This window comes from Oncorhynchus kisutch, linkage group LG25 (genome assembly GCF_002021735.2).
Source record: "Oncorhynchus kisutch isolate 150728-3 linkage group LG25, Okis_V2, whole genome shotgun sequence".
Lineage (NCBI taxonomy): Eukaryota > Metazoa > Chordata > Actinopteri > Salmoniformes > Salmonidae > Oncorhynchus > Oncorhynchus kisutch.
In genome coordinates this window covers 1112804-1137653 of record NC_034198.2, presented here as the reverse complement: position 1 = coordinate 1137653, position 24850 = coordinate 1112804, and the positions used below count along the sequence as shown (strand labels likewise).

The window sequence follows — 24850 nt, the reverse complement described above, 5'->3', positions numbered from 1 at the left end:
CAACGCAGTGCAGTGCACAGACAATTTAGTTTCTAAACGACATAGAAATCAATTTTACACATAGGCATTGTAACATGTTGTTATTCTACTAAATCATAATCATTTTTGTGTGACAATAGCTAGGTTTCCATCGCATTTTCAACTAAACTGATGTTTTTCCTCACAAAAAACATTGTGTTATATAGTGAGTGCGCGCGCTGTTGGCTAGAGCGCACGTATAAGCCTACATGACGAGATAATTATGGACAAAAGAACAAAATCATTTTTATTTGTCGAACGGCAGCCAGGCGTCAATGATCATGTCACCAGAATAAGACCCTTGATATTTATTGGAAAGCAGCATTAAGCTTTCATAACTTATTTCATCTGTATCCTAATGAACTGCATGCTTTCCTGGCGAGTTATAGTGTCATCGCGTGATTCTAAGTTTACTTCGATATGTTGGTTCTTATATCAATATTTATACATAAGAGTTTCCACCTATATTTCTCGCATAATTCATTTTAATGTCACTAAAGATCCCATCTAGTCTAGATTATTTTGTTTTGTGGAATTTTGGAAAGTCTACAGAATAATGTTCTGTTTCCATCAGGCCTTTTATCTGACATGAACTTCACTCGCATCAAACGTTTGGATGGAAAGCTGGTTGTAGTCATGAATGTACATTCAGCATCACATCATGTGAGAATTATAATATAATTACACAACCCAAAGTAATGGGAAATGCACTCATAACTTGACAGCAATATATTTACACTACTTTGCATTTGTCTGGGCTGCAGAGAATAATGGGAGAAACTCCCCACATTCTCATTTACAGCAACGACCTGGGGAATAGTTGCAGGGGGATGAATGAGCCAATTGTAAGCTGGGGATGATTAGGTGACCTTGATGGTATGAGGGACATCTTGGGAATTTAGCCAGGACACCGGGGTTAACACCCCTACTCTTACGATAAGTGCCATGGGATCTTTAATGACCTCAGAGAGTCATGACACCCATTTAGTGTCCTGTCAGAAAGACGACACCTTTGGGATATTTTTTAGACCAGAGGAAAGAGTGCCTCCTACTGGCCCTCCAACACCACTTCCAGCAGCATCTGGTCTCCCATCCAGGGACTGACCAGGACCAACTCTGCTTAGCTTCAGAAGCAAGCCAGCAGTGGGCTGCAGGGTGGTATGCTGCTGGCAAATAATGAATCATAGGTCTAATGAATGTCATTTAACCCAATATTATGGCCATCGATTAGCAAATTAACCCTGATATATATATCAAATTACATTTAAAACCGTTTAGATATAATTGTACCATTATTTTGTCTGCTCTGAGTCTCCGATATGCATAAGGAAAATTGATGGTATTTTTGTTTATTTAATATGGTGTTTTATTTTTGCAAGAAATTTCATGTAGAATAGAAATTATATTTATTTCTACCAGTTATCAACATACACTGAGTATACAAAACAAACTGTTCTTTACATGACAGACTGACCAGATGAATTCAGGTGAAAGCTATGAACCCTTATTGATGTCACTTGTTAAATCCACTTCAATCATTGTAGATGAAGGGGAAGAGACGTTAAAGGATTTGTAAGCCTTGAGACAATTGAGACATGTGAATGGGCAAGACAAAATATTTAAGTGCCTTTGAACGGGGTATGGTAGTAGGTGCCAGGCACACCGGTTTGTGTCAAGTACGGGAACGCTGCTGGGTTTTTCACGCTCAACAGTTTCCCGTGTGTATCAAGAATGGTCCACCATCCAAAGGACATCTAGCCAACTTGACACAGCTGTGGGAAGCAATGGCATCAACATGGGCCAGCATCCCTGTGGAACGCTTTTGACACCTTGTAAAGGCGTGTTTAGGCCGCAGTGGACAGGCCTCAGTGGATAGAGTCAAAACCTTCAAGTTTCTTAGCGTGCACATTACTGAGGTCCTGAAATTGTCTCGCCACACCAACATCTTTGTGAAGCAGGTGAAACAGCACCTCCACAACCTCAGGCAGCTGAAGAAATTTGGCATGGCCCTAGACCGTCACAAACTTCTACAGATGCACCATTGAGAGTATTCTACAGGCTGCATCACCGCCTGGAATGGGTAACAGCTCGCTCTCAACCGCATGGCTCTCCAGAGGGTGGTGTAAGCAGCCCAACTCCTCACCGCCTGTAATGGTTAACAGCTCTGCTCTCAACTGCATGGCTCTCCAGAGGGTGGTGTAAGCAACCCAACTCCTCACCGGGGGGCACTCTGCTTACCCTCCAGGTCATCTACAGCACCATGATTACTCTGCTTACCCTCCAGGTCATCTACAGCACCCGATGTCAAAGAAAGGCCAAGATCATTATTAAGGACCTCCACTACTCAAGACACGGCCTGTTCACTCGGCTACCGTCTGACAGGAGACGGTACAGGTGCATCAGAACTAAGATGCAGATATAAAAAAACATCTTCTATTACCAGGACAGACAGTTTAACAGTCACCACTAGCCGGCCCTGTGATGCACACACACTCACATAAAACACACACACAAGCTATCACACACACACATCAAACCCATGCACACACTTACATACACACTCACACTCGTGCGCACACACAGCCAATCCTGCGGTCTCATGATATAGAGACATTGAACCACTGGTCACTTCTGGTGTACATACGTATAGACTGCGTTTGAGTACTGTTACAGTGCTATTTGGGTGGATGATTGGATTTGTCCCGGTGTTCTTGATTTCTTATATTTCTTATATATATTATAGAAATATTTTTTCCTTATTTTAATTGTTTGACATTTTATTGCATTGTTAGGAGCTAGTAACATAAGTATTTCACTGCACCCTCTATACCACCTGCTGAACTGCGTACTCATGTGATAACTTTTGATTTGATTAGTTGCCTACTAATATATATTAACTATATGGTAGGTATAACTAACTACCCAACGTTTATTGACTTGATTATTCACGTCATGCTTAGTTTAGCGAAGTGGGATAGTCGTTGTAGTTTTCGATGAACTTTCATGAATTGGCTCTGGTTATCTACTCCGATTTCAGTGTACAAGATTAGAGCGCAGAACAACTGATGAATTTACTAACGCTCAACACCTGATGAATATGGCCGGTGTCAGTAAACGTCGGCAAAAATGTGTAATTTAATCGTTGCCAGCAGTACAGTTAGTCACCAACGCTCTGGATAATATGAAAACTGCTTATCCAGCTCTGCTAGGGCGAGTAAAATGGTCAGAGTGCAAGCTAGCCAACATGAGCCAGTTAGCTTGGGTGCTGATGTTGTTAGGTCAGAACGCTGGAATCAACCTTACTCCTTGGCTAGAGCGTCCAGCTCCGAGAGTGAAACTGAATTTACAAACGCCCAGAGCCAACATGAGCCAGTTGGGTGCTTGACTGATGTTGTTAGGTCAGAACGCTGGATTCAACCTTACTCCTTGGCTAGAGCGTCCAGCTCCGAGAGTGAAACTGAATTTACAAACGCCCAGAGCCAACATGAGCCAGTTGGGTGCTTGACTGATGTTGTTAGGTCAGAACGCTGGAATCAACCTTACTCCTTGGCTAGAGCGTCCAGCTCCGAGAGTGAAACGCTCTGAATTTACAAACGCCCAGAGCGCACTCTGGCACTCCAGATTAAATTTAAGAACACGCCCGAAGTTGTAAAATGTCTAGCTAGTAATTTGTTATCCTAACAAGCTAGTGAGCTGTTGGATAGCAACAGCATGAACTTCCGGTAGACGGGCAAAGCGCTCGCACGCTCAACTGAAAGGATTGTGTTCGTTTACAGTATACTAAAATTAACTAATAATATATAGTATCTAGTGTATATACTCGTTAAGTATGTAGTATACAGAATGTTAGTATGGGTTTTCAAACACAGCTTTTGATTTGACGTACGGCTCCCTTGTGCATGTGAGCAACTTGTCCCGGGAAGGGACGGGGAACTGCCCGGCCTGGTGATGTTGTACCCACAATAAAAATCTGGACATACCCCAACCAAAAACCCCTCGATGATCGGAGGTATCCATACAATGCTGAGAGCCTGTACTGCAGCATTCAATGTCAGCAGAACAAACCCTGACGACTCAGTGGCGCACTACACGTACAAGGCAAGCAGGTGCAAGCTCCACAAAACCATTAGGAATGCAAAAAGACAACACAAACCCAAACTTGAATTGATGTTTGACAACTCAGACTCGTGAACACTATTGTTCCCTCCAAGCTTGACACCAAGCTGAGAGCCCTGGGTCTGGACAACACCCTCTGCAACTTAATCCAGGACTGCCTGACGGGCAGACAACAGGCGGTGAGGATTGGCAACACCTCCTCCACACTGACTCTTAATACAGGGGCACCCCAGGAGTGTTTCCTCAGCCCTCTGCTGTACTCACTGTTCACCCACGACTGTGTGGCTTTGCACAACATCAAGTTTGCTGACGACACCACCGTTGTAGGCCTGATAACCAACAACGACGAGTCAGCCTATAGGGAGGAGGTAGGTGAATTGGCATTGTTGTTCCAGGACTACAACCTCTCCTTTAACATCAGCATAACAAATGTTTTGATTGTTGACTTCAGGAAGCAGAGGAGGGAACATGCTCCGATCCACATCAATGGGACTGCAGTAGAGAATCAGCAGCTTTAAGTTCCTCTGCGTCCACATCATCGAGGACTTAACATGTACCAACAACACCACCGCTCTTGTTAAGAGAGTGCAACAGTGTCGCTACTTCCTAAAGTGTCTGAATTGCTCGTCCAGGACGACAAGGCCCTCCAGCGTGTGGTGAAAATGGCTTAGCACATCCAGGACATCTTCTCGAAATGTTGCCTGAGAAAGGCCCACAGCATCAAGGACCTCACACACCCCAGCCACAAGCTGTTGACTCCCTTACTGTCAGGCAGACGGTATCGGAGCATGATGTCTGATACTAACAGGCTCAGAGACAGTTTCTATCTACAAGTCATCTCAACTTGCTCAGACTGCTGAACAGTTGAACTGGACTGACCACCTGCTCTGATTTTCTGCACCTTAGCACACATGCAATCACTCATGCACACACACACCCACACAGACATACACACATATACAGTGCCTTTGGAAAGTACTGACTTAAAAAAATAAAAAATAAACTTTACAGCCTCATTCTAAAATTGATTCTATCTTTTTTCTGATCAATCTACACACAATACCCCATAATGACAAAGCAAAAACAGGGTTTTAGAAACTTTTGCAAAAGTATTAAAAATAAATAACTGATATACCTTATTTACACAAGTATTCAGACCCTTTGCTATGAGACTCGAAATTGAGCTCAGGTGAATCCGGTTTCCATTGATCATCCTTGAGATGTTTCTACAACTTGATTGGAGTCCAAAAACCAAGCCATAAGGTCGAAGGAATTGTCCGTAGAGCTCCGAGTCAGGATTGTGTCGAGGCATAGCTCTTGGGAGGGAAGGGTACCAAAAAATGTCTGCATTTCTTGTGTCCCCAAGAACACAGTGGCCTCCATCATTCTTAAATGGAAGATGTTTGGAACAACCAAGACTCTTCCTAAAGCTGGCCCACCGGCCAAACTGAACAATCGGGGGAGAAGGGCCTTGGTCAGCGAGGTGACTAAGAACAGGATGGTCACTCTGATAGAGCTCAAGAGTTCCTCTGTGGAGATGGGAGAAACTTCCAGAAGGACAACCGTCTCTACAGCACTCCACCAATCAGGCCTTTATGCTAGAGAGGCCAGACGGAAGACACTCCTCAGTAAAAAGAACAGGATAGTCTTCTTGGAGTTTGCCAAAATGCACCTAAAGACTCTCAGACCATGAGAAACAAGATTATCTGGTCTGATGAAACCAAGATTGAACTCTTTGGCCTGAATGCCAAGTGTCACATCTGGAAGAAACCTCCACCATCCCTACGGTGAAGCATGGTGGAGGCAGCATCATGTTGTTTTTCAGCGGAAGGGACTGGGAGACTAGTCAGGATCGAGGGAAAGATGAATGGAGCAAAGTACAAAGATATCCTTGATGAAAACCTGCTCCAGAACACTCAGGACCTCAGTCTGGGGTGAAGGTTCACCTTCCAACAGGTCAACGACCCCTAAGCACACAGCCAAGACAACGCAGGAGTAGCTGAAAATAGCTGTGTGGCAATGCTCCCCATCCCACCTGACAGAGCTTGAGAGGATCTGCAGAGAAGAATGGGAGAAACTCCCCAAATACAGGTGTGCCAAGCTTGTAGCGTCATAAACATGCAAACATAAAAAAAATATATTTTTTAATGCATTGTCATTATGGGGTATTGTTTTTAGATATATGAGGAAAAAACAGTTCATTCCATTTTAGGATAAGGCTGTAACGTAAAAAGTCAAGGGGTTTGAATACTACCCACGCATCACAACTACTGCTTTCAGACTCATTATGATTGCTAAGTACTGCACAATTTAAACATTTGCCTCCCCATTTCCCCTTCCCCAAAACGTGTTAAAATGGACTGTAAATTATGCCTTCCTGTAGTAAACTTATGTTAAAACATTTATTCTATTCTACTGATCCATCTACTTTATGTGCGTATTCTTTTATTATTTGTTATTGTTGAGACGGAAACCTGCAAGTAAGTATTTTGTTCGACGGTGTATACTATGTGATTCCCATACATACATCTTGAAACTTGTAACCCAAACAGAATGGAACAGTAAAGTTGAGAGCTAATTTTTCTGAAGAAAGCTGCTACACAGGCTCAAAAGCAAACAGACTTGTGAACTGGTGAAGAATGAGGGAACCAGGGCTTTCGGACCGTTATATAGGATGGTGGGACTTACACCCGCAAAGCCCTGATTGGCCTGTTGGGCATGATGGAATAAGGCTTCAGCGAATGACCCGCACGAGGGCGTTTTTTGTGCATTGTTTAATGTAGTCAGGGCAAGCAAATTGGCTTGTCCCAGTGGTGATGATTAAAGTTGTAGTGACATTTTGGGGATTTAGAGATATCTATTATTTTGAATGCTAGAAAGTAAACTAAATATTTAATATATAGTATAGAACGATAAAAACAAAGGTTATTAAAATACCTTTTCTATTTTTTTTTATAATGGGTCTCCTGACTTCCCTAGTTAAATTAAGGTTAAATCAGAAATAAATAAATAAAATTCTTCTAAGATTTGTAATTGGTGTAACCGCCTTGAAAATCACTAATTACAAAGATGGACAAGGACCTTGACCATTTCCTCCAGTGAGAAACTATAATCGTGGGATGGGTCTATATTAAAGAAAATGATTAGTTAATTGTAAATTTGAGCTTCCCAGTGATTATTTGGTGGTATTCTGTCTAAATGAAAAGGTTCATTACTGTGTTACTCAATTTAAATTAAATTAAATTACATTGTGAGCAAAATGATTAATGAAATCACTAAATATTATTATTTTTCTCCCCAATTTCATGGTATCCAATGGGTAGTTGGGTAGTTAGTCTTGCTGTGCCAATTGTACGGGTCCCCATGGGTCTCCCGTGCGCCGCCGGCTGCGACAGAGCCTGGACTCGAACTACAGCTAGCACTGCGCCACTCGAGAGGCCACTAAATAAATATTTTTTTTTACAAATGAATGTCCTTCGATTCTGTGGCTTCCATTTATGAAAATCCTCAATTACCTTAATTAATCCTACTGGTGACACAATGTTATCATGGTGGTAAATGTTAGTCATTAAGCATATTAGTTGAGTTGGAGTCGGAAGATGTACCCAAATACATTTTAAATAAATAAAAAATCTAGAAACTTCATTTTTTCCAAAATGCCATGCTCAAATACCACTGCTATTCAAGAACGAACTTAATGCTAGGTCAGAAATGTATCACATTCTAACAAAACAATGAAGTTGCAGACTAGCATTGGGCTAAGCTGTTGGAAGGTAAGGATTTTGCTCCAGTTATGCTGTGAGATGGAGTGAGAAATAGAGAGAGAGGAGGAGCTAGAGCGCTCAGGGACCCACTCTTAGGACTTTGAGAAAGACAAAGGTGGGGATATTTTTAAAGAGCCACACTGCTCCTTCTTTATAGGTGCTAATAGAAATTATTTCATGTCAGCTGCTCCCTACCTCAGCTGGAGAAGCTCTTAGTTTAAGGTATTTTGACATGCAGTTCAGGCAGAGTTTCTCACGGGACGAAGTACTATCATTGGTCGTAAGCCTTTGCCATCACTCTGGAATAATGTATACTGATTCAAATTGAAGTGTGTGTGTGAGATCGTGAGCATTCAAGGATGCATCTTTATACTGCATGTTTATGTGCTGTGTGTTTTAGTGCATGTCCCTTTCTGTGTGTATCAGTTTAATTGACCGGTGTGTTTCTCTGACTGTGAGCAGCCCGTAAGAAGCTGGAGCAGGTGGAGAATGGTGGCTGTGACCGGGATGTCAGCAGCATGGGAAGTCGCTCCAGCTCCTCAGGTATGTTCACTTGGCACCTGTTCATCTCTGACTACATTACCCACAAGACCTCAGTATACACATTCGGCAGAAATATGTTGAATCGGTGATCTTTGATGTGCCCTCAAAGCAATGCACAACTCTAGATTTCTTTCATATTATTATTAGGTGGGACTTGCACAGCAATAGTCCCGACTTTAGATCTTCGTCATACTTCTTCTTCTTATTGTTCTTCACGCTACTCTTACATCATTTAAGCTGGAAACGCCTTTCAAACTTTGTAACGTGTAGACTGTGGATTTGGTTGCTTGCATACAACGCTTTGATATCTTTTAAACTAATACACTGTCTTTCTTTTGTCCATCTTCATTCACTTGTAATGGGAGTTTTTTCAGCATTCTAAAGCTCCCCACTTTGCAATCAACTTAGACAACAAGTTGGGGCATATTAAATCTTCCTGTACTTCTCTGCTGTTCAAAGCTGAAATAATAGCATATAATGTCATTGAGCAGCCCAAATGGAGACGTTGCTATAGATAGACCAGTACATTTCAATGCTAAAAAAGTGCCATAGACTAGAATGGTAAAAAAACAACGCTGAGATATTTAGACTGAACATACTTAGATTACTTGTCAAAAGATTTTTAGAAACTATATATACTTTTTAACTACATAAAATACAATTTTATTTCTCACATTTGTACTTGTATTTATTTGGGATCCCCATTAGCTGCTGCTAAGGCTTCCTGGGGTCCAAACACATTAAAGCACTTCCATAGAAAATAAAAGATAACAGTCCATCATATACTATTATTACACCACTACATATCTACAATACAAAATGTTTAATTCCACCATACAACAATATCACAATGTGTGTGTATGAATGGGTCTGTACCTTTGTGTGTGTCTCTTCACAGACCCCATTGTTCCATAAGGTGTATATTTATGTTTTTTAAAATCTGATTCCTACTTGTTTTGACCATGACAGTTTACAATCTAGGGTTACTCTAAGCAGTTTAGTCACCTCAATTTCCAGATTATTCATTACGAGATATAGTTGAGGTTTAGGTTTTAGTGAATGATTACTCCCAAATACAATGCTTTTAGTTTTGGAATTATTTAGGACAAACGTATCCCTTGCTACCCATTCTGGTCTTCCTACTAGGGCACACTGCCTCAGTGCTAACCTTATAACTCTGGTTCATAGGCTCATGATTACGCATCCAATAGCTGTAGGATCAACAGAAGTATTCAGGGAAATTAGAGGGACATAAATTACATTACTTACATTGTGTCTTCCAATGCCCGAAGGATAATGTACATTTGATGCAGCATTATGACGACTCATTGTCACAATGGTAGGGATTAACTGAACTGGTCTTGGGTCATTGATAAATCATTGTTTCAACTCAGCCTTGAAATGCGTGGACGGAGTCCAGGAGCCAAGCTGCGCCTAATACAACAGGTGTAGACCTTCCCGAGAAATGCTTACTTACAAGCCCTTAAAACTTCTTATGGCTGAGATCCCACTAACGGGATCGATATGACAACAGCCAGTGAAAGTGCAGGGCGCCAAATTCAAAACAACAGAAATCCCATAATTACAATTCCTCAAACATACAAGTATTTCACACCATTTTAAAGATACACTTCTTGTTAATCCCACCACAGTGTCCGATTTCAAATAGGCTTTACGGCGAAAGCACCACAAACGATTATGTTAGGTCAGAGCCAAGTCACAGAAAAACACAGCCATTTCTCCAGCCAAAGAGAGGAGTCCCAAAAATCAGAAATAGAGATATAAATTAATCCCTAACCTTTGATGATCTTCATCAGATGAAACTCATAGGACTTCATGTTACACAATACATGCATGTTTTGTTCGATAAAGTGCATATTTATATAAAAAAAATCTCAGTATACATTGGCGCGTTATGTTCAGTAGTTCCAAAAACATCCGGTGATTTTGCAGAGAGCCACATCAATTTACAGAAATACTCATCATAAATGTTGATGAAAATACAAGTGTTATACATGGAACTTTAGATACACTTCTCCTTAATGCAACCGTTGTGTCAGATTTCAAAAAAGCTTTACGGAAAAAGTTAACCATGCAATAATCTGAGTACGGCGCTCAGAGCCCAAACAAGCCAAAAAGATATCTGCCATATTGTGCAGTCAACAGAAGTCAGAAATAACATAAATATTCACTTACCTTTGATCTTCATCAGAATGCACTCCCATATATCCCAGTTCCACAATAAATGTTTGTTTTATTCGATAATGTCTGTCATTTATGTCCAAATAGCTCCTTTTGTTAGCGCGTTTGGTAAACAAATCCAAACTCACGAAGCGCGTTCGCTAGGAGCAGACGAAAAGTCAAAAAGTTCCGTTACAGTCCGTAGAAACGTGTCAAATGAAGTATAGAATCAATCTTTAGGATGTTTTTAACATAAATCTTCAATAATGTTCCAACCAGAGAATTCCTTTGTCTGTAGAAATGCAATGGAACAGAGCTCGCTCTCACGTGGACAAGCATCACCAGCTCGTGGCTCTCTGGCAAACCTCTGACGCATTCCCCTCTCATTCGCCCCCACTTCACAGTAGAAGCATCAAACAAGGTTCTAAAGACTGTTGACATCTAGTGGAAGCCTTAGGAAGTGCAACATGACCAATATCCCACTGTATCTTCAATAGGGAATGGGTTGAAAAACGACCAGCCTCAGATTTCTCATTTCCTGGTTGGATTATTTCTCAGGTTTTTGCCTGCCATTTGAGTTCTGTTATACTCACAGACATCATTCAAACAGTTATAGAAACTCCAGAGTGTTTTCTATCCAAATATACTAATAATATGCATATATTAGCAACTGGGACTGAGTAGCAGGCAGTTTACTCTGGGCACCTTATTCATCCAAGATACTCAATACTGAGTATCTACATTATACGTATTCAAGTTGGAGATTCTAAACTACTTTGCTCATGTTCATAAGTACATTTTCTTAAACACTTATCAACTAATAAGTATATACATTTGCATAAATTAGCATAACATGACTTACCAACAGTAACTCTTGAACCGTTTAAGCTAGAGGCACCAAACCAAAAATTCACATATTTAGGCTATCCTAACTTCAAATTCTTAAAAATGTTTATCAACCATCCATCAATTATTGAGTAGGAAGTATCTTCACTGTTGAATGCTGAATTGTTGATACATTTCAATGTTAAACAAATTACTTTAAACATTAACACTACAATTAAAATGGCTTCTGTATTTGTGGCTATTTCCAGCAATGCAAAAACTAATGTCAAGGAAAATGAGACCTTGAGCAAGGTTGTGGGACAAAATGTCAAAAAAGGAGACTGTTTTACCTATTTTTTTATCATGAGAGAGAAATTCTGACAAAGTAGGAGGCCATAGCCAACCCCATTAAGGAGGATAATCTCTACCACAGTCTCATACATGAAACTCATCCAAACCATTTCAAATAGAATCTAACTTTATTTGTTCATGCGCCGAATACAACAAGTGTAGACCTTATCGTGAAATACTTACAAGCCCTTAACTCTTCTTTAACTGCACTGTTGGTTAAGAAAATATTTACCAAATAAACTAAAGTAAAAATAACCAAAAAGTAACACCATAACAATAACGGAGCTATATACAGGGGGTACCAGTACCGAGTCAGTGTGCGGCGGTACAGGTTAGAGGTCATTTGTACATGTAGGTAGGGATGAAGTGACTATGCATAGATAATAAAAAGTGAGTAGCAGGGTACAAAACAAATGGAGGGGGGGGTCAATGGAATAGTCCGGTGGCCATCTGATTAGTTGTTCAGCAGTCTTATGGCTTAGGGGTAGAGCTGTTAAGGAGCCTTTTGGTCCAAGACTTGGTGCTCCGGTACCGCTTTCCGTACAGTAGCAGAGAAAACAGTCTATGACTTGGGTGACTGGAGTGTCTGACAATTTTATGGGCTTTCCTCTGACACCGCCTATTATATATAGTTGAAGTCGGAAGTTTACATACACCTTAGCCAAATACATTTAAACTCAGTTTTTCACAATTCCTGACATTTAACCCTAGTAAAAGTTCACTGTTTTAGGTCAGTTAGAATTACCACTTTATTTTAAGAATGTGAAATGTCAGAATAATAGTAGAGAGAATTATTTCTTTCAGCTTTTATTTCCTTCATCAAAATCTAGTGGGTCAGAAGTTTACATACACTCAATTAGTATTTGGTAGCATTGCCTTTAAATTGTTTAACTTTGGTCAAATGTTTTGGGTAGCCTTCCACAAGCTTCCCTCAATAAGTTGGGTGAATTTTGCCCCATTCCTCCTGACAGAGCTGGTGTAACGGAGTCAGGTTTGTAGGCCTCCTTGCTTGCAACTGCCCACAACTGTTTTATGGGATTGAGGTCAGGGCTTTGTGATGGCCACTCCAATACCTTGACTTTGTTGTCCTTAAGCCATTTTGCCACAACTTTGGAAGTATGCTTGGGGTCATTGTCCAGTTGGAAGACCAATTTGCGACCAAGCTTTAACATCCTGACTGATCTCTTGAGATGATGCTTCAATTTATCCACATAATTTCCTGCCTCATGATGCCATCTATTTTGTGAAGTGCATCAGTCCCTCCTGCAGCAAAGCACCCCCACAACATGATGCTGCACCCCCGTGCTTCACGGTTGTGATGGTGTTCTTCGGGTTGCAAGCATCCCCCTTTTTCCTCCAAACATAATGATGGTCATTATGGCCAAACAGTTCTATTTTTGTTTCATCAGACCAGAGGACATTTTTCCAAAAAGTATGATCTTTGTCCCCATGTGCAGTTGCAAACCGTAGTCTGGCTTTTTTATGGCGGTTTTGGATCCGTGTTTTCTTCCTTGCTGAGCGGCCTTTCAGGTTATAGGACGATATAGGACTCGTTTTACTGTGGATATTGATACTTTTGTACCTGTTTCCTCCAGCATCTTCACAAGGTCCTTTGCTGTTGCTCTGGAATTGATTTGCACTTTTTGCACCAAGTACGTTCATCTCTAGGATACAGAATGCGTCTCCTTCCTGAGCGGTATGACAGCTGCGTGGTCCAATGGTGTTTATACATGCATACTATTGTTTGTATAGATGAATGTGGTGCCTTCAGGCGTTTGGAAATTGCTCCCAAGGATGAACCAGAATTGTGGAGGTCTACAATATTTTTTCTGAGGTCTTGGCTGATTTTTTATTTTTTTCTCATGATGTCAAGCAAATAGGCACAGAGTTTGAAGGTATGCATTGAAATACATCCACAGGTACACCTCAAATTGACTGAAATTATGTTAATTAGCCTTTCAGAAGCTTCTAAAGCCATGACATCATTTTCTGGAATTTTCCATGCTGTTTAAAGACACAGTCAACTTTGTATGTAAACTTTTGACCTGCTGGAATTGTGATACGGTGAATTATAAGTGAAATAATCTGTCTGTAAACAATTGTTGGAAAAATTACTTGTCATATATGACCTAACTGACTTAACCTCTTACCCCCTACTTTTTTCAATTTCCGCCTGAAGACATACCCAAATCTAACTGCCTGTAGCTCAGGCCCAGAACCAAGGATATGCTTATTATTGGTTTCATTTGAAAGAAAACACTCTGAAGTTAGTAAATGTGAATTGAATGTAGGAGAATATAACACAATAGATCTGGTTTAGATAATACAAGGAAAAAAACACATGTTTTTAATTTTTATTGTTGTATCATCATCTTTAAAATGAACAAGACAAAACAAACATTCAGATAGGATGATGGGGGCAATTTCAGTGAAAAATATAAGAGGGCAACAGTACTTGTGCAAAGTTTCAGAATGATAACTTCAAAAATGAGTGTGCTACATGACATGTATCATGAAGTCACCCAGGTGTCCCACACAAGTAGCCCAAATGTACCCAAGTGGCCAAATTGGTGAAGTTATACATTTTGAATTGAATAACTATGTACAAAATACCAAAATGGTATTCTAAAACAGCCCCCCCCCCCCCCCCAAAAAAAATGGAGAAGAAACATGAAGAAAAAAAATAGATTTACAAAATAACACTTTCAATATTTGAAAGACCCTCAGTCCTCTACACAATATTGTGCTGCTGATGCCAGGTGCCATAGCAGTCTCTTTTTGCTGTAAAACAGAGGGTCACCAAGCATGTGCAGGTGATGGGGGACTTCATTTTGCAAAGAACACAGCGACGCCTCTATGCCTGTGCCCTTTTGGCCCTGAGGCACATCCATGCCTGCAGAAATACATTTGGGCAGATTAACACCACTTGTGGCAGGAGCAGAACGTGGTGCTGTAGCCAGCAAGCTCCTTGATGAGCAGCTCTCTGAAGGCTAGCTGTGAGATGGGGGGCTTTTCACAGCTCTTAGCCATTTCCTTGTGTAGGATGAATGCATTCACCACAGCAATGTCGTACAAGAAGGTCTTGTACCATTTCATCGTCTTATGGAGAACATTGTAATAGCCTATCAGCGCATCTGACAAGTCCACACCTCCCATGCTCTTAAGGTCCTTTAGTGCAGTTGGAATGGGGACATTTTTTGCGGTCCATGCCCCAGTAGCGCTGAGACAACAGGTGTCCGGCTGGATGAACCAGCTTCAGTGGGGGATGGACACCTTGGCACTGGGGGCTCTCATTCGGAGTCAGTGTCACTGTGAAAGAAAATTTTCAGTTAGAATAGTTTGACATATCAACAGGTATAATAAATATATATATATAATTTTGCACGCCCAATTTTTCAGTTTTTGATTTGTTAAAAAGTTTGAAATATCCAATAAATGTCGTTCCACTTCATGATTGTGTCCCACTTGTTGTTGATTCTTCACAAAAAAATACAGTTTTATATCTTTATGTTTGAAGCCTGAAATGTGGCAAAAGGTCGCAAAGTTCAAGGGGGCAGAATACTTTCGCAAGGCACTGTATATAGTACAGGGAACATAAGGTTGAATATATTATTATAGACCTGCTAGATCTACTATCTCTATTATATTATGACAGACCATCTAGATCTACTGTCTTTATTATATTACAACAGACCAGCTGTATCTACTCTCTCCATTTCACTTTGGCCATTGTTGTGGGCCTGCCCTCTCCTCAACAGCCTCAAATTTCATGTGGGGGTGGGGTGGGGTGGAGCGGCAGACACACTCATCTCAGCCATGCTCCCTCTAATCCACAATATGTATATATGCACACACAAACATAGGCTATGGGTCATACACATACATACAGACATACCCCCACCCACAATGTATATCCAACGTGTACTTCACACATTTCGTTACATTTTTATATATTGCTACTAAAATAAAAAAAAATCCCATGTTTTATATTATTAATTTCAAACAACGGCATTAGCATGAGAAGAACTTACCAGTCCAAAACGATGTCCTCTCCACTCTAAACATATTCCTCCATTTGGAAATCAAAGCTATGCTAGCTAAATGAATCGTCCTCCAACAATCTCTGTCTCACTTTCCCGATCAATTTCTTCTAAAATTGTGTGTACATCTAGACCTAGATTTAGCTTTCCCTGACTTAGTCGCCATACTTATTGATATATAAACAGCTGAAGATGCGCTTTACCAAAATAGTGCTGTGCGTAACATGCGTGGCTCCAGAATGAATCTTCAATGGCGAATGACCCTCTTTATGCCGGAGTTTACTACATGGGTTGGTCTTCCAACACATAACCATTACATATTGCCGTTTACCTCAGCTCATTGGCTATCAACCAAGCTAGATTTCAAGACGATCAGTGGTCATTGGGTTAAAATACAGTCAACCAACGAAACAGCGGTCATATCATTGGTGCACAATGATGTCATTACTTGTCTTCAAATCGGTTTCTTTCAGTTAATACATCCCGCGAAATGACCCATCAAGTTTGGTTGTGTTACAAACAACCAGTTGTTTGCAATGAAACCAAACATGACTGGTTTCGATGTATATTTACATCGAATGTGTCGTCAAATTGAATGAGACTGAGTTCACGACACAAGCGGTTCACAAAATGTTTCGTGTTAGGCTATAAAAATGGATTTTATCAAACAAAAGACCATTCATTGTGTAACAATGAACATTGGGATTGCAAACAGGAAGATCGTCAAAGGTAAATTATTTATTTTATTGCAATTTGTGATTTTGTTACGCCAGTGCTGGTTGAAAGTTTTTTTTTATGGGGCTCTGTCCTCAGATAATCGCATCGTATTCTTTCGCAGTAAATCCTTTTTTAAATCTGACAACGTAGTTGAATTAGCAAGATTCTAGGTTTTCGATACATGTGAGCCACTTGTATTTTCATGAATATTTAATATGACTATTTTTGTAGCGATCACCGTATGTTGTTGAATTTAATCCCGCTAACGGGTTCGGTGCGCAGAGAGGTTAACAAAACTATAGTCAACAAGACATTTGTGGAGTGGTTGAAAAACACGTTTTAATGACTCCAACCTCAGTGTATGTAAACTTCCGACTTCAACTGTAGGTCCTGGATTGCAGGGAGCTTGGCCCCAGTGGTGTACTTGGCCGTATGCACTACCCTCAGTAGCGCCTTACAGTCAGATGCTGAGCAGTTGCCATACCAGGCGGTGCAGCTGGTGCAGCATGTCAGGATGCTCTCGATTGGTGCAGCTGTAGAACCTTTTGAGGATCTGGGGACCCATGACAAATCTTTTCAGTCTCCTGAGGGGGAAAAGGTTTTGTCTTGCCCTCTTCATGACTGTCTTGGTGTGTTTGGACCATGATAGATTTTTGTGATGTGGACACCAAGGAACTCTCGACCCGCTCCACTGCAGCCCCGTTGATGTTAATGGGGGCCTGTTCGACCCCGCCTTTTCCTGTAGTCCACGATCAGCTCCTTAGTCTTGCTTACATTGAGGGAGAGGTTGTTGTCCTGGCACCACACTGCCAGTTCTCTGACCTCCTCCCTATAGGCTGTCTCATCATTGTTGGTGATCGGGCCTACCACTGTTGTGTTGTCAGCAAACTTAATGATGGTGTTGGAGTTGTTTGGCCACGCAGTCGTGGGTGAACAGAGAGTACAGGAGGGGACTAAGTACACACCCCTGAGGGGCTCAGTGTTGAGGATCAGCTTGGCAGATATGTTGTTGCCTACCCTTACCACCTGGGGGCAGTTCCAGTTGCAGAGGGAGGTGTTTAGTCCCAGGGTCCTTAGCTTAGTGATGAGCTTCTCGGGCACTATAGTGTTGAATGCTGAGCTGTAGTCAATGAACAGCATTCTCACATAGGTGTTCCTTTTGTCCAGGTGGGAAAGTGCAGTGTGATTGTGTCATTTGTGGATCTGTTGGGGCGGTATGTGAATTCGAGTAGGTCACAGGTATCTGGAAGGATGCAGTTGATGTGAGGCATGACCAGCCTTTCAAAGCACTTCATGGCTACCAACGTCTTAGTGGTAAATAGATGGCGACGAATAATATAGATGAGAACTTTCTTAGTAGATAGTGTGGTCTACAGCTTATCATTAGGTACTCTACCTCAGGCGAGCAATACCTCGAGACTTCTTTAATATTAGACATTGCGCACCAGCTGTTTTTGACAAAAATACACACCCCCCCACCCCTCATCTTTCCAGACATGCCGGTGCATCTGCCGGTGCATTGAAAATCCCTACAGCTCTATATTATCTGTGTCGTCATTCAGCCACCACCCGGTGAAACATAAGACATTGCAGTTTTTAATGTCCCGTTGGTAGGATATTCGTAATCATAGATCATCAATTTTATTTTCCAATGATTGCATGTTAGCAAGTAGAATTGATGGTAGTGTGAGTTTACTCATTCACCTATGGATTCTCAAATGGCAGCCCGAGGTCACTTGAGGTCAGTACAGAGAGTACGTTCACTCTGGCATTTATATCTTCTCAGTAAGGAAGCAAGGGCAAAGCTTCTGATCAAAGGAATAACAGTCAGAGGAAAACATGTTGTGTTCAATTCAAGTTACAATTCAAGTTACAATTAAAGAACTACCTGAATCAGCAGATGATAGTGTTGTGACTGAGTTTCTGGCTAAAGCTGGATGTAAGGTGGTGGGGAGATTGTTGAGGCACATGATAAGATACAAGGGTCAACTCACAAACTGCTCCTATGAAGATAGTTTTGTATATGTTGAAGCAGCACCCATCACTCCCATGACACAGTCTGTAAAGGTAGGCCCTCACTGGATCAAAGTATTTTATAATGGACAAGGCCCTGCGTGTAGACAGGACTGGCAGACACAATCTCACTCTAGAGGGGGTCAGGAGATGGTAGAGTACAGTCCCACTACACTAGACAACATAAGGTGCATAGAGGAAACTTTTTCACACTGTGCAGGACAACAATCCAGTCCCCATGAGTAGGGCAGACGTATCCCAGCTGAAATGACAGAAAGTGAGACAGGTTGAAGAACAGAACTTCTCGGCTCCCGAGGACAATGGTGGAGTAAATTAATTATTTGAGTTGGTATCTGGTGAGCCAGAGTCTACAGCAATGACCTCTCATTCCAAGAAAAAGAAGAAGAAGAAGAAGAGGGAAGATGTTTTAAAATGAAGCTGGGAAAGGGGCTACTGAGACCAGTGACAATCATAACCCAAAAACTCTGAGGATAATAAGGGACCCCGAAGGCGGTGCAACTCTCTGGGGAATACAATAGAAGGCAGCCAAACATCAATGCTGGCCTTCATTCAAACCATCTGGAATCAACAAACACCCAAGCAGCCCAGGGTAACACGCTCTCTGGAGTTAGGACACCTGCAGAAAAAAATGGCTGATATGGAGGATGTAATTCTGGGAGAAGTGGCAAAGTTCCCCTAATTAGCAATCCAGACCCGAAATCATTGATGAATGGTGGAACATGCATGATTTGAAATCATCTATATTTGAGTAGCCTATTTTACCTGGTTCAGAAAAGGACATTCTGTGTATGTGAGCATAACCTCTGACACTAACATGGCTTTTCAAGAGAATGAGCAATCTGCAGATAATCTCATTTTAATGCAAACTCTTGATACGTGTCCCAAACAAAATCCGCCTTCGAGACAGAAACTCATTTCCCTTAACCCAGCTATTAGAAAACATTGTACTATGAACCTTTTTCAAACCGTTAATCAGGCAAAAATACTCTGGGACCCTCGTTCCAAGCCTAGAGAAATATTAGGAGGTCATCTGAAAATTCATCACATTATTTCTAATCTTGATTTCTTTCTGTTTCTTTGAAACATGGCTGAATAAATCCTCTCCTATTTCTGCCTTTACTGTCCCTTGATATCCCATATTCCAGAGGGAGAGGGCAGAGGGGGTTAGATACGTTATGTACATGAACGATAACTTTAAATGCAATCATATCATATGTTAACATACCAATGACCTTGGATGTATGGGGCTGAATGTCTTCCTCTCCCCTAATGGCTTAAACTGTTATTGGATTATATCGACCACCAACATCTGATATCTAATTTTTTCACCATGTTAATGCCATGCTTAAAGAATGTCATCATAAGGAGGAGCTCATCTTCATGGGCGATTTTCAATATAAACTGGAAAAACAAAACTTGCAGGAAAAAAATAAAATCACAGAGCATTTCAACCTGAGTCAAATAATACAAGGATCAACCAGAGTAACACAGACATCCCAGACTATAATTGATCTGGTGTTCACTAACAGACCTGATTGAATAACTACATCCATTAACTTACTAACTGGCATATCTGAAAATCCCGAAAAGTGATGAAGCTATGAGTCAAATTGACTGGTCTGATCTATTACGCAATGAAGACCCAGAGTCTGGATACACAACATTTCTGTCAGCTATTGACAAAGTGGATACCTCTTTTACCAGGAAATTTCAACGTAAGCCAAGACGGAAAACCTCTCTACCATGGCTCAACAAGGACCTCTGGAGGCAGATCAGAGAACGGGAGTTTTCCTTGAAAAGGCACTGAAGTCTGGTAAGAATGATGACAGATGTATATTTAACATCACTGAGAAGTACGGTGGCATATATATATTTTTTCAGTTCTCAGTTCTTCCTGATCAATGAAGCAAAAGGAAATGGCAAAGGGATTTGGGAAAATCTCAACAAACTAACAGGGAGAGGAGCTGAAAAGTCCAAAAAGCATCCTGAATTAAAGATGAATGGGATTCTAATTCAAGGCTCCAATTTCATATCCACCACCTTTAACAATGTTTTGTTGACTCTGTCAGGGAACTGGCTCAAAGATTTTCAACCAAGACCACAGTTCTCACTCCCATAGATAATAATAAACCAATATTCAGAATTCTTGAAATCTCAGCATCAGCAGTGGACAGTATTATTAGCTTCTTCAGGAGCTCTAGAACAAAATATGTATTTGGTCTAGACACTGTATTCCTAATGAAATACAAATATTATCTGATTGCCCCCTATTGTACATACAGTTAATCTGTCCATCAAATATGGGTTCTTCCCCAATGCTTGGAAGTATGCTGCAGTGATACCCGTTTTAAAATCTGGCGACCCAACACTGGTGGAAAATGACCGACCTATAAGCATTCTTCCAGTGCTATCAAAAGGTAGCTGAAAGATGGGTGGCTGACTGATCACCTCATTCAGGGCAACTCCATACATCAAATGGTTCAGAACCAACCATTCTACACAAACAGCCAATTGCTATTTTCTGGAGTGCATTAAATCTAAACTGGACATAGGTGGTGAAGTGGGCATAGTCTATTTGGATCTTAAAAAGGCCTTTGATAGTGTGAATCATGAGGTCCTATCCAAACTATCCTCCCTTAATGTGTCCACTGAAGCCACTAATTGGATGACAAACCGAAGTCAAAGGGTTCATCTGGGGGACGCTCAGTTGGACTCTCTTTACTGAAACATTGGCATCCCACGAGGGTCCAACTTAGGCCCCCTTCTGTTTTACCATCTACAGTTGAAGTCAGAAGTTTACATACACCTTTAAACTCAGTTTTTCACAATTCCTGACATTTAATCCCAGTAAAAATACCCTGTCTTATGTCAGTTAGGATCACCACTTTATTTTAAGAATGTGAAATGTCAGAATAATAGTAGAGTGATTTATTTCAGCTTTTATTTCTTTTATTACATTCCCAGTGGGTCAGATGTTTACATGCACTCAATTAGTATTTGGTAGCATTGCCTTTAAATGGTTTAACTTGGGTCAGATGTTTTGGGTAGCCTTCCACGAGCTTCCCACAATAAATTGGGTGAATTTTGGCCCATTTCTCCTGACAGAGCTGGTGTAACTGAGACAGGTTTGTAGGCCTCCTTGCTCACACACACTTTTTCAGTTCTGCCCACACATTTTCTATAGGATTGAGGTCAGGGCTTTGTGATGGCAGCTCCAATACTTTGAATTTGTTGTCCTTAAGCCATTTTGCCACAACTTTGGAAGTATGCTTGTGATCATTGTCCATTTGGAAGACCAATTTGCGACCAAGCTTTAACTTCCTGCCTGATGTCTTGAGAAGTTTCTTCAATATATCCACATGATTTTCCTACACCATGATGCCATCTATTTTGTGAAGTGCACCAGTCCCTCCTGCAGCAAAGCACCCCCACAACATGATGCTGCCACCCCTGTGCTTCAGGGTTACAATGGTGTTCTTCAGCTTGCAAGCCTCACCCTTTTTCCTCCAAACATAACAATGGTCATTGTGGCCAAACAGTTCTATTTTTGTTTCATTAGATCAGAGGACATTTCTCCAAAAAGTATGATCTTTGTCACCATGTGCAGTTGCAAACTGTATTCTGGCGGTTTTGGAGCAGTGGCTTCTTCCTGGCTGAGTGGCCTTTCAGGTCATGTTGATATAGGACTCGTTTTACTGTGGATTTAGATACTTTTGTACCTGTTTCCTCCAGCATCTTCACAAGGTCCTTTGCTGCTGTTCTGGGATTTATTTGCACTTTTTGCACCAAAGTACGTTCATCTCTAGGACACAGAACGCGTCTCCTTCCTGAGCGGTATGACGGCGGTGTGGTTCCATGGTGTTTATACTTGCGTACTATTGTTTGTACAGATGAACGTGGTACCTTCAGCCGTTTGGAAATTGCTCCCAAGAATGAACCAGACTTGTGGAGGTCTACAATTTTTTTTCTGAGGTCTTGGCTGATTTCTTTTGATTTTTCCATGATGTCAAGCAAAGAGTTGTGGAGAGCTCCAATTTTTTTACCTGAGTACTTGGCTGATTTATTCAGATTTTCCCATGATGTCAAGCAAAGAGGCACTGAGGTTGAAGGTAGGCCATGAAATTCATCCACAGGTACACCTCCAATTGACTCAAATGATGTCAATTAGCCTATCAGAAGCTTCTAAAGCCATGACATAATTTTCTGGCATTTTCCAAGCTGTTTAAAGGCACAGTCAACTTAGTGTATGTCAACTTCTGAGTCCCTGGAATTGTGATACAGTGAAATCATCTGTCTGTAAACAGTTGTTGGAAAAATTACTTGTGTCATGCACAAAGTAGATGTCCTAACCAACTTGCCAAAACTATACATCGTTAACAAGAAATTTGTGGAGTGGTTGAAAAATGAGTTTTATTGACTCCAACCTAAGTGTATGTAAACTTCCGACTTGAACTGTACAGTATATACAGCTAACATACAGTGCCTTGCGAAAGTATTCGGCCCCCTTGAACTTTGCGACCTTTTGCCACATTTCAGGCTTCAGACATAAAGATATAAAACTGTATTTTTTTGTGAAGAATCAACAACAAGTGGGACACAATCATGAAGTGGAACGACATTTATTGGATATTTCAAACCTTTTTAACAAATCAAAAACTGAAGAATTGGGCGTGCAAAATTATTCAGCCCCCTTAAGTTAATACTTTGTAGTGCCACCTTTTGCTGCGATTACAGCTGTAAGTCGCTTGGGGTATGTCTCTATCAGTTTTGCACATCGAGAGACTGAAATTTTTTCCCATTCCTCCTTGCAAAACAGCTCGAGCTCAGTGAGGTTGGATGGAGAGCATTTGTGAACAGCAGTTTTCAGTTCTTTCCACAGATTCTCGATTGGATTCCGGTCTGGACTTTGACTTGGCCATTCTAACACCTGGATATGTTTATTTTTGAACCATTCCATTGTAGATTTTGCTTTATGTTTTGGATCATTGTCTTGTTGGAAGACAAATCTCTGTCCCAGTCTCAGGTCTTTTGCAGACTCCATCAGGTTTTCTTCCAGAATGGTCCTGTATTTGGCTCCATCCATCTTCCCATCAATTTTAACCATCTTCCCTGTCCCTGCTGAAGAAAAGCAGGCCCAAACCATGATGCTGCCACCACCATGTTTGACAGTAGGGATGGTGTCTTCAGGGTGCGCTGTGTTGCTTTTACACCAAACATAACGTTTTGCATTGTTGCCAAAAAGTTCAATTCAGGTTTCATCTGACCAGAGCACCTTCTTCCACATGTTTGGTGTGTCTCCCAGGTGGCTTGTGGCAAACTTTAAACAACACTTTTTATGGATATCTTTAAGAAATGGCTTTCTTCTTGCCACTCTTCCATAAAGGCCAGATTTGTGCAATATACGACTGATTGTTGTCCTATGGACAGAGTCTCCCACCTCAGCTGTAGATCTCTGCAGTTCATCCAGAGTGATCATGGGCCTCTTGGCTGCATCTCTGATCAGTCTTCTCCTTGTATGAGCTGAAAGTTTAGAGGGACGGCCAGGTCTTGGTAGATTTGCAGTGGTCTGATACTCCTTCCATTTCAATATTATCGCTTGCACAGTGCTCCTTGGGATGTTTAAAGCTTGGGAAATCTTTTTGTATCCAAATCCGGCTTTAAACTTCTTCACAACAGTATCTCGGACCTGCCTGGTGTGTTCCTTGTTCTTCATGATGCTCTCTGCGCTTTTAACGGACCTCTGAGACTATCACAGTGCAGGTGCATTTATACGGAGACTTGATTACACACAGGTGGATTGTATTTATCATCATTAGTCATTTAGGTCAACATTGGATCATTCAGAGATCCTCACTGAACTTCTGGAGAGTTTGCTGCACTGAAAGTAAAGGGGCTGAATAATTTTGCGCGCCCAATTTTTCAGTTTTTGATTTGTTAAAGTTTCAAATATCCAATAAATGTCGTCCCACTTCATGATTGTGTCCCACTTGTTGATTCTTCACAAAAAAATACAGTTTTATATCTTTATGTTTGAAGCCTGAAATGTGGCAAAAGGTCGCAAAGTTCAAGGGGGCCGAATACTTTCGCAAGCCACTGTATACACTATACACATCTACACATGGATTTTGTGTTATAGAAATGTGTTGGTAGAGTAGTGGCCTGAGGGTGCACATTTAATGTGTAGTGAAATGTATTGTAACGTGCTGCCAAAGCAGCAGCTAATGGGGATCCATAATAAATGCAAAACAAAACGATATACAT

The 24850-nt window shown here is 41.1% G+C and overlaps 1 protein-coding gene across 2 annotated transcripts in view; it reads left to right on the top strand.

Annotated features, from left to right (window-relative positions):
* Window positions 1-24850, top strand: part of ccdc186 (coiled-coil domain-containing protein 186) — a 132082-nt gene that overhangs the window by 86764 nt on the left and 20468 nt on the right. The window contains exons 13-14 of one of the 2 annotated variants that reach the window (XM_031804744.1): window positions 8361-8441; window positions 20294-20397. In XM_031804744.1, coding sequence (XP_031660604.1) covers window positions 8361-8441; window positions 20294-20385 — 173 coding nt within the window. In that variant the 3' untranslated portion in view covers window positions 20386-20397. Of the gene's footprint in view, window positions 1-8360; window positions 8442-20293; window positions 20398-24850 lie in introns of those variants that run through there. The other variant, XM_031804743.1, reaches the window with a different exon arrangement.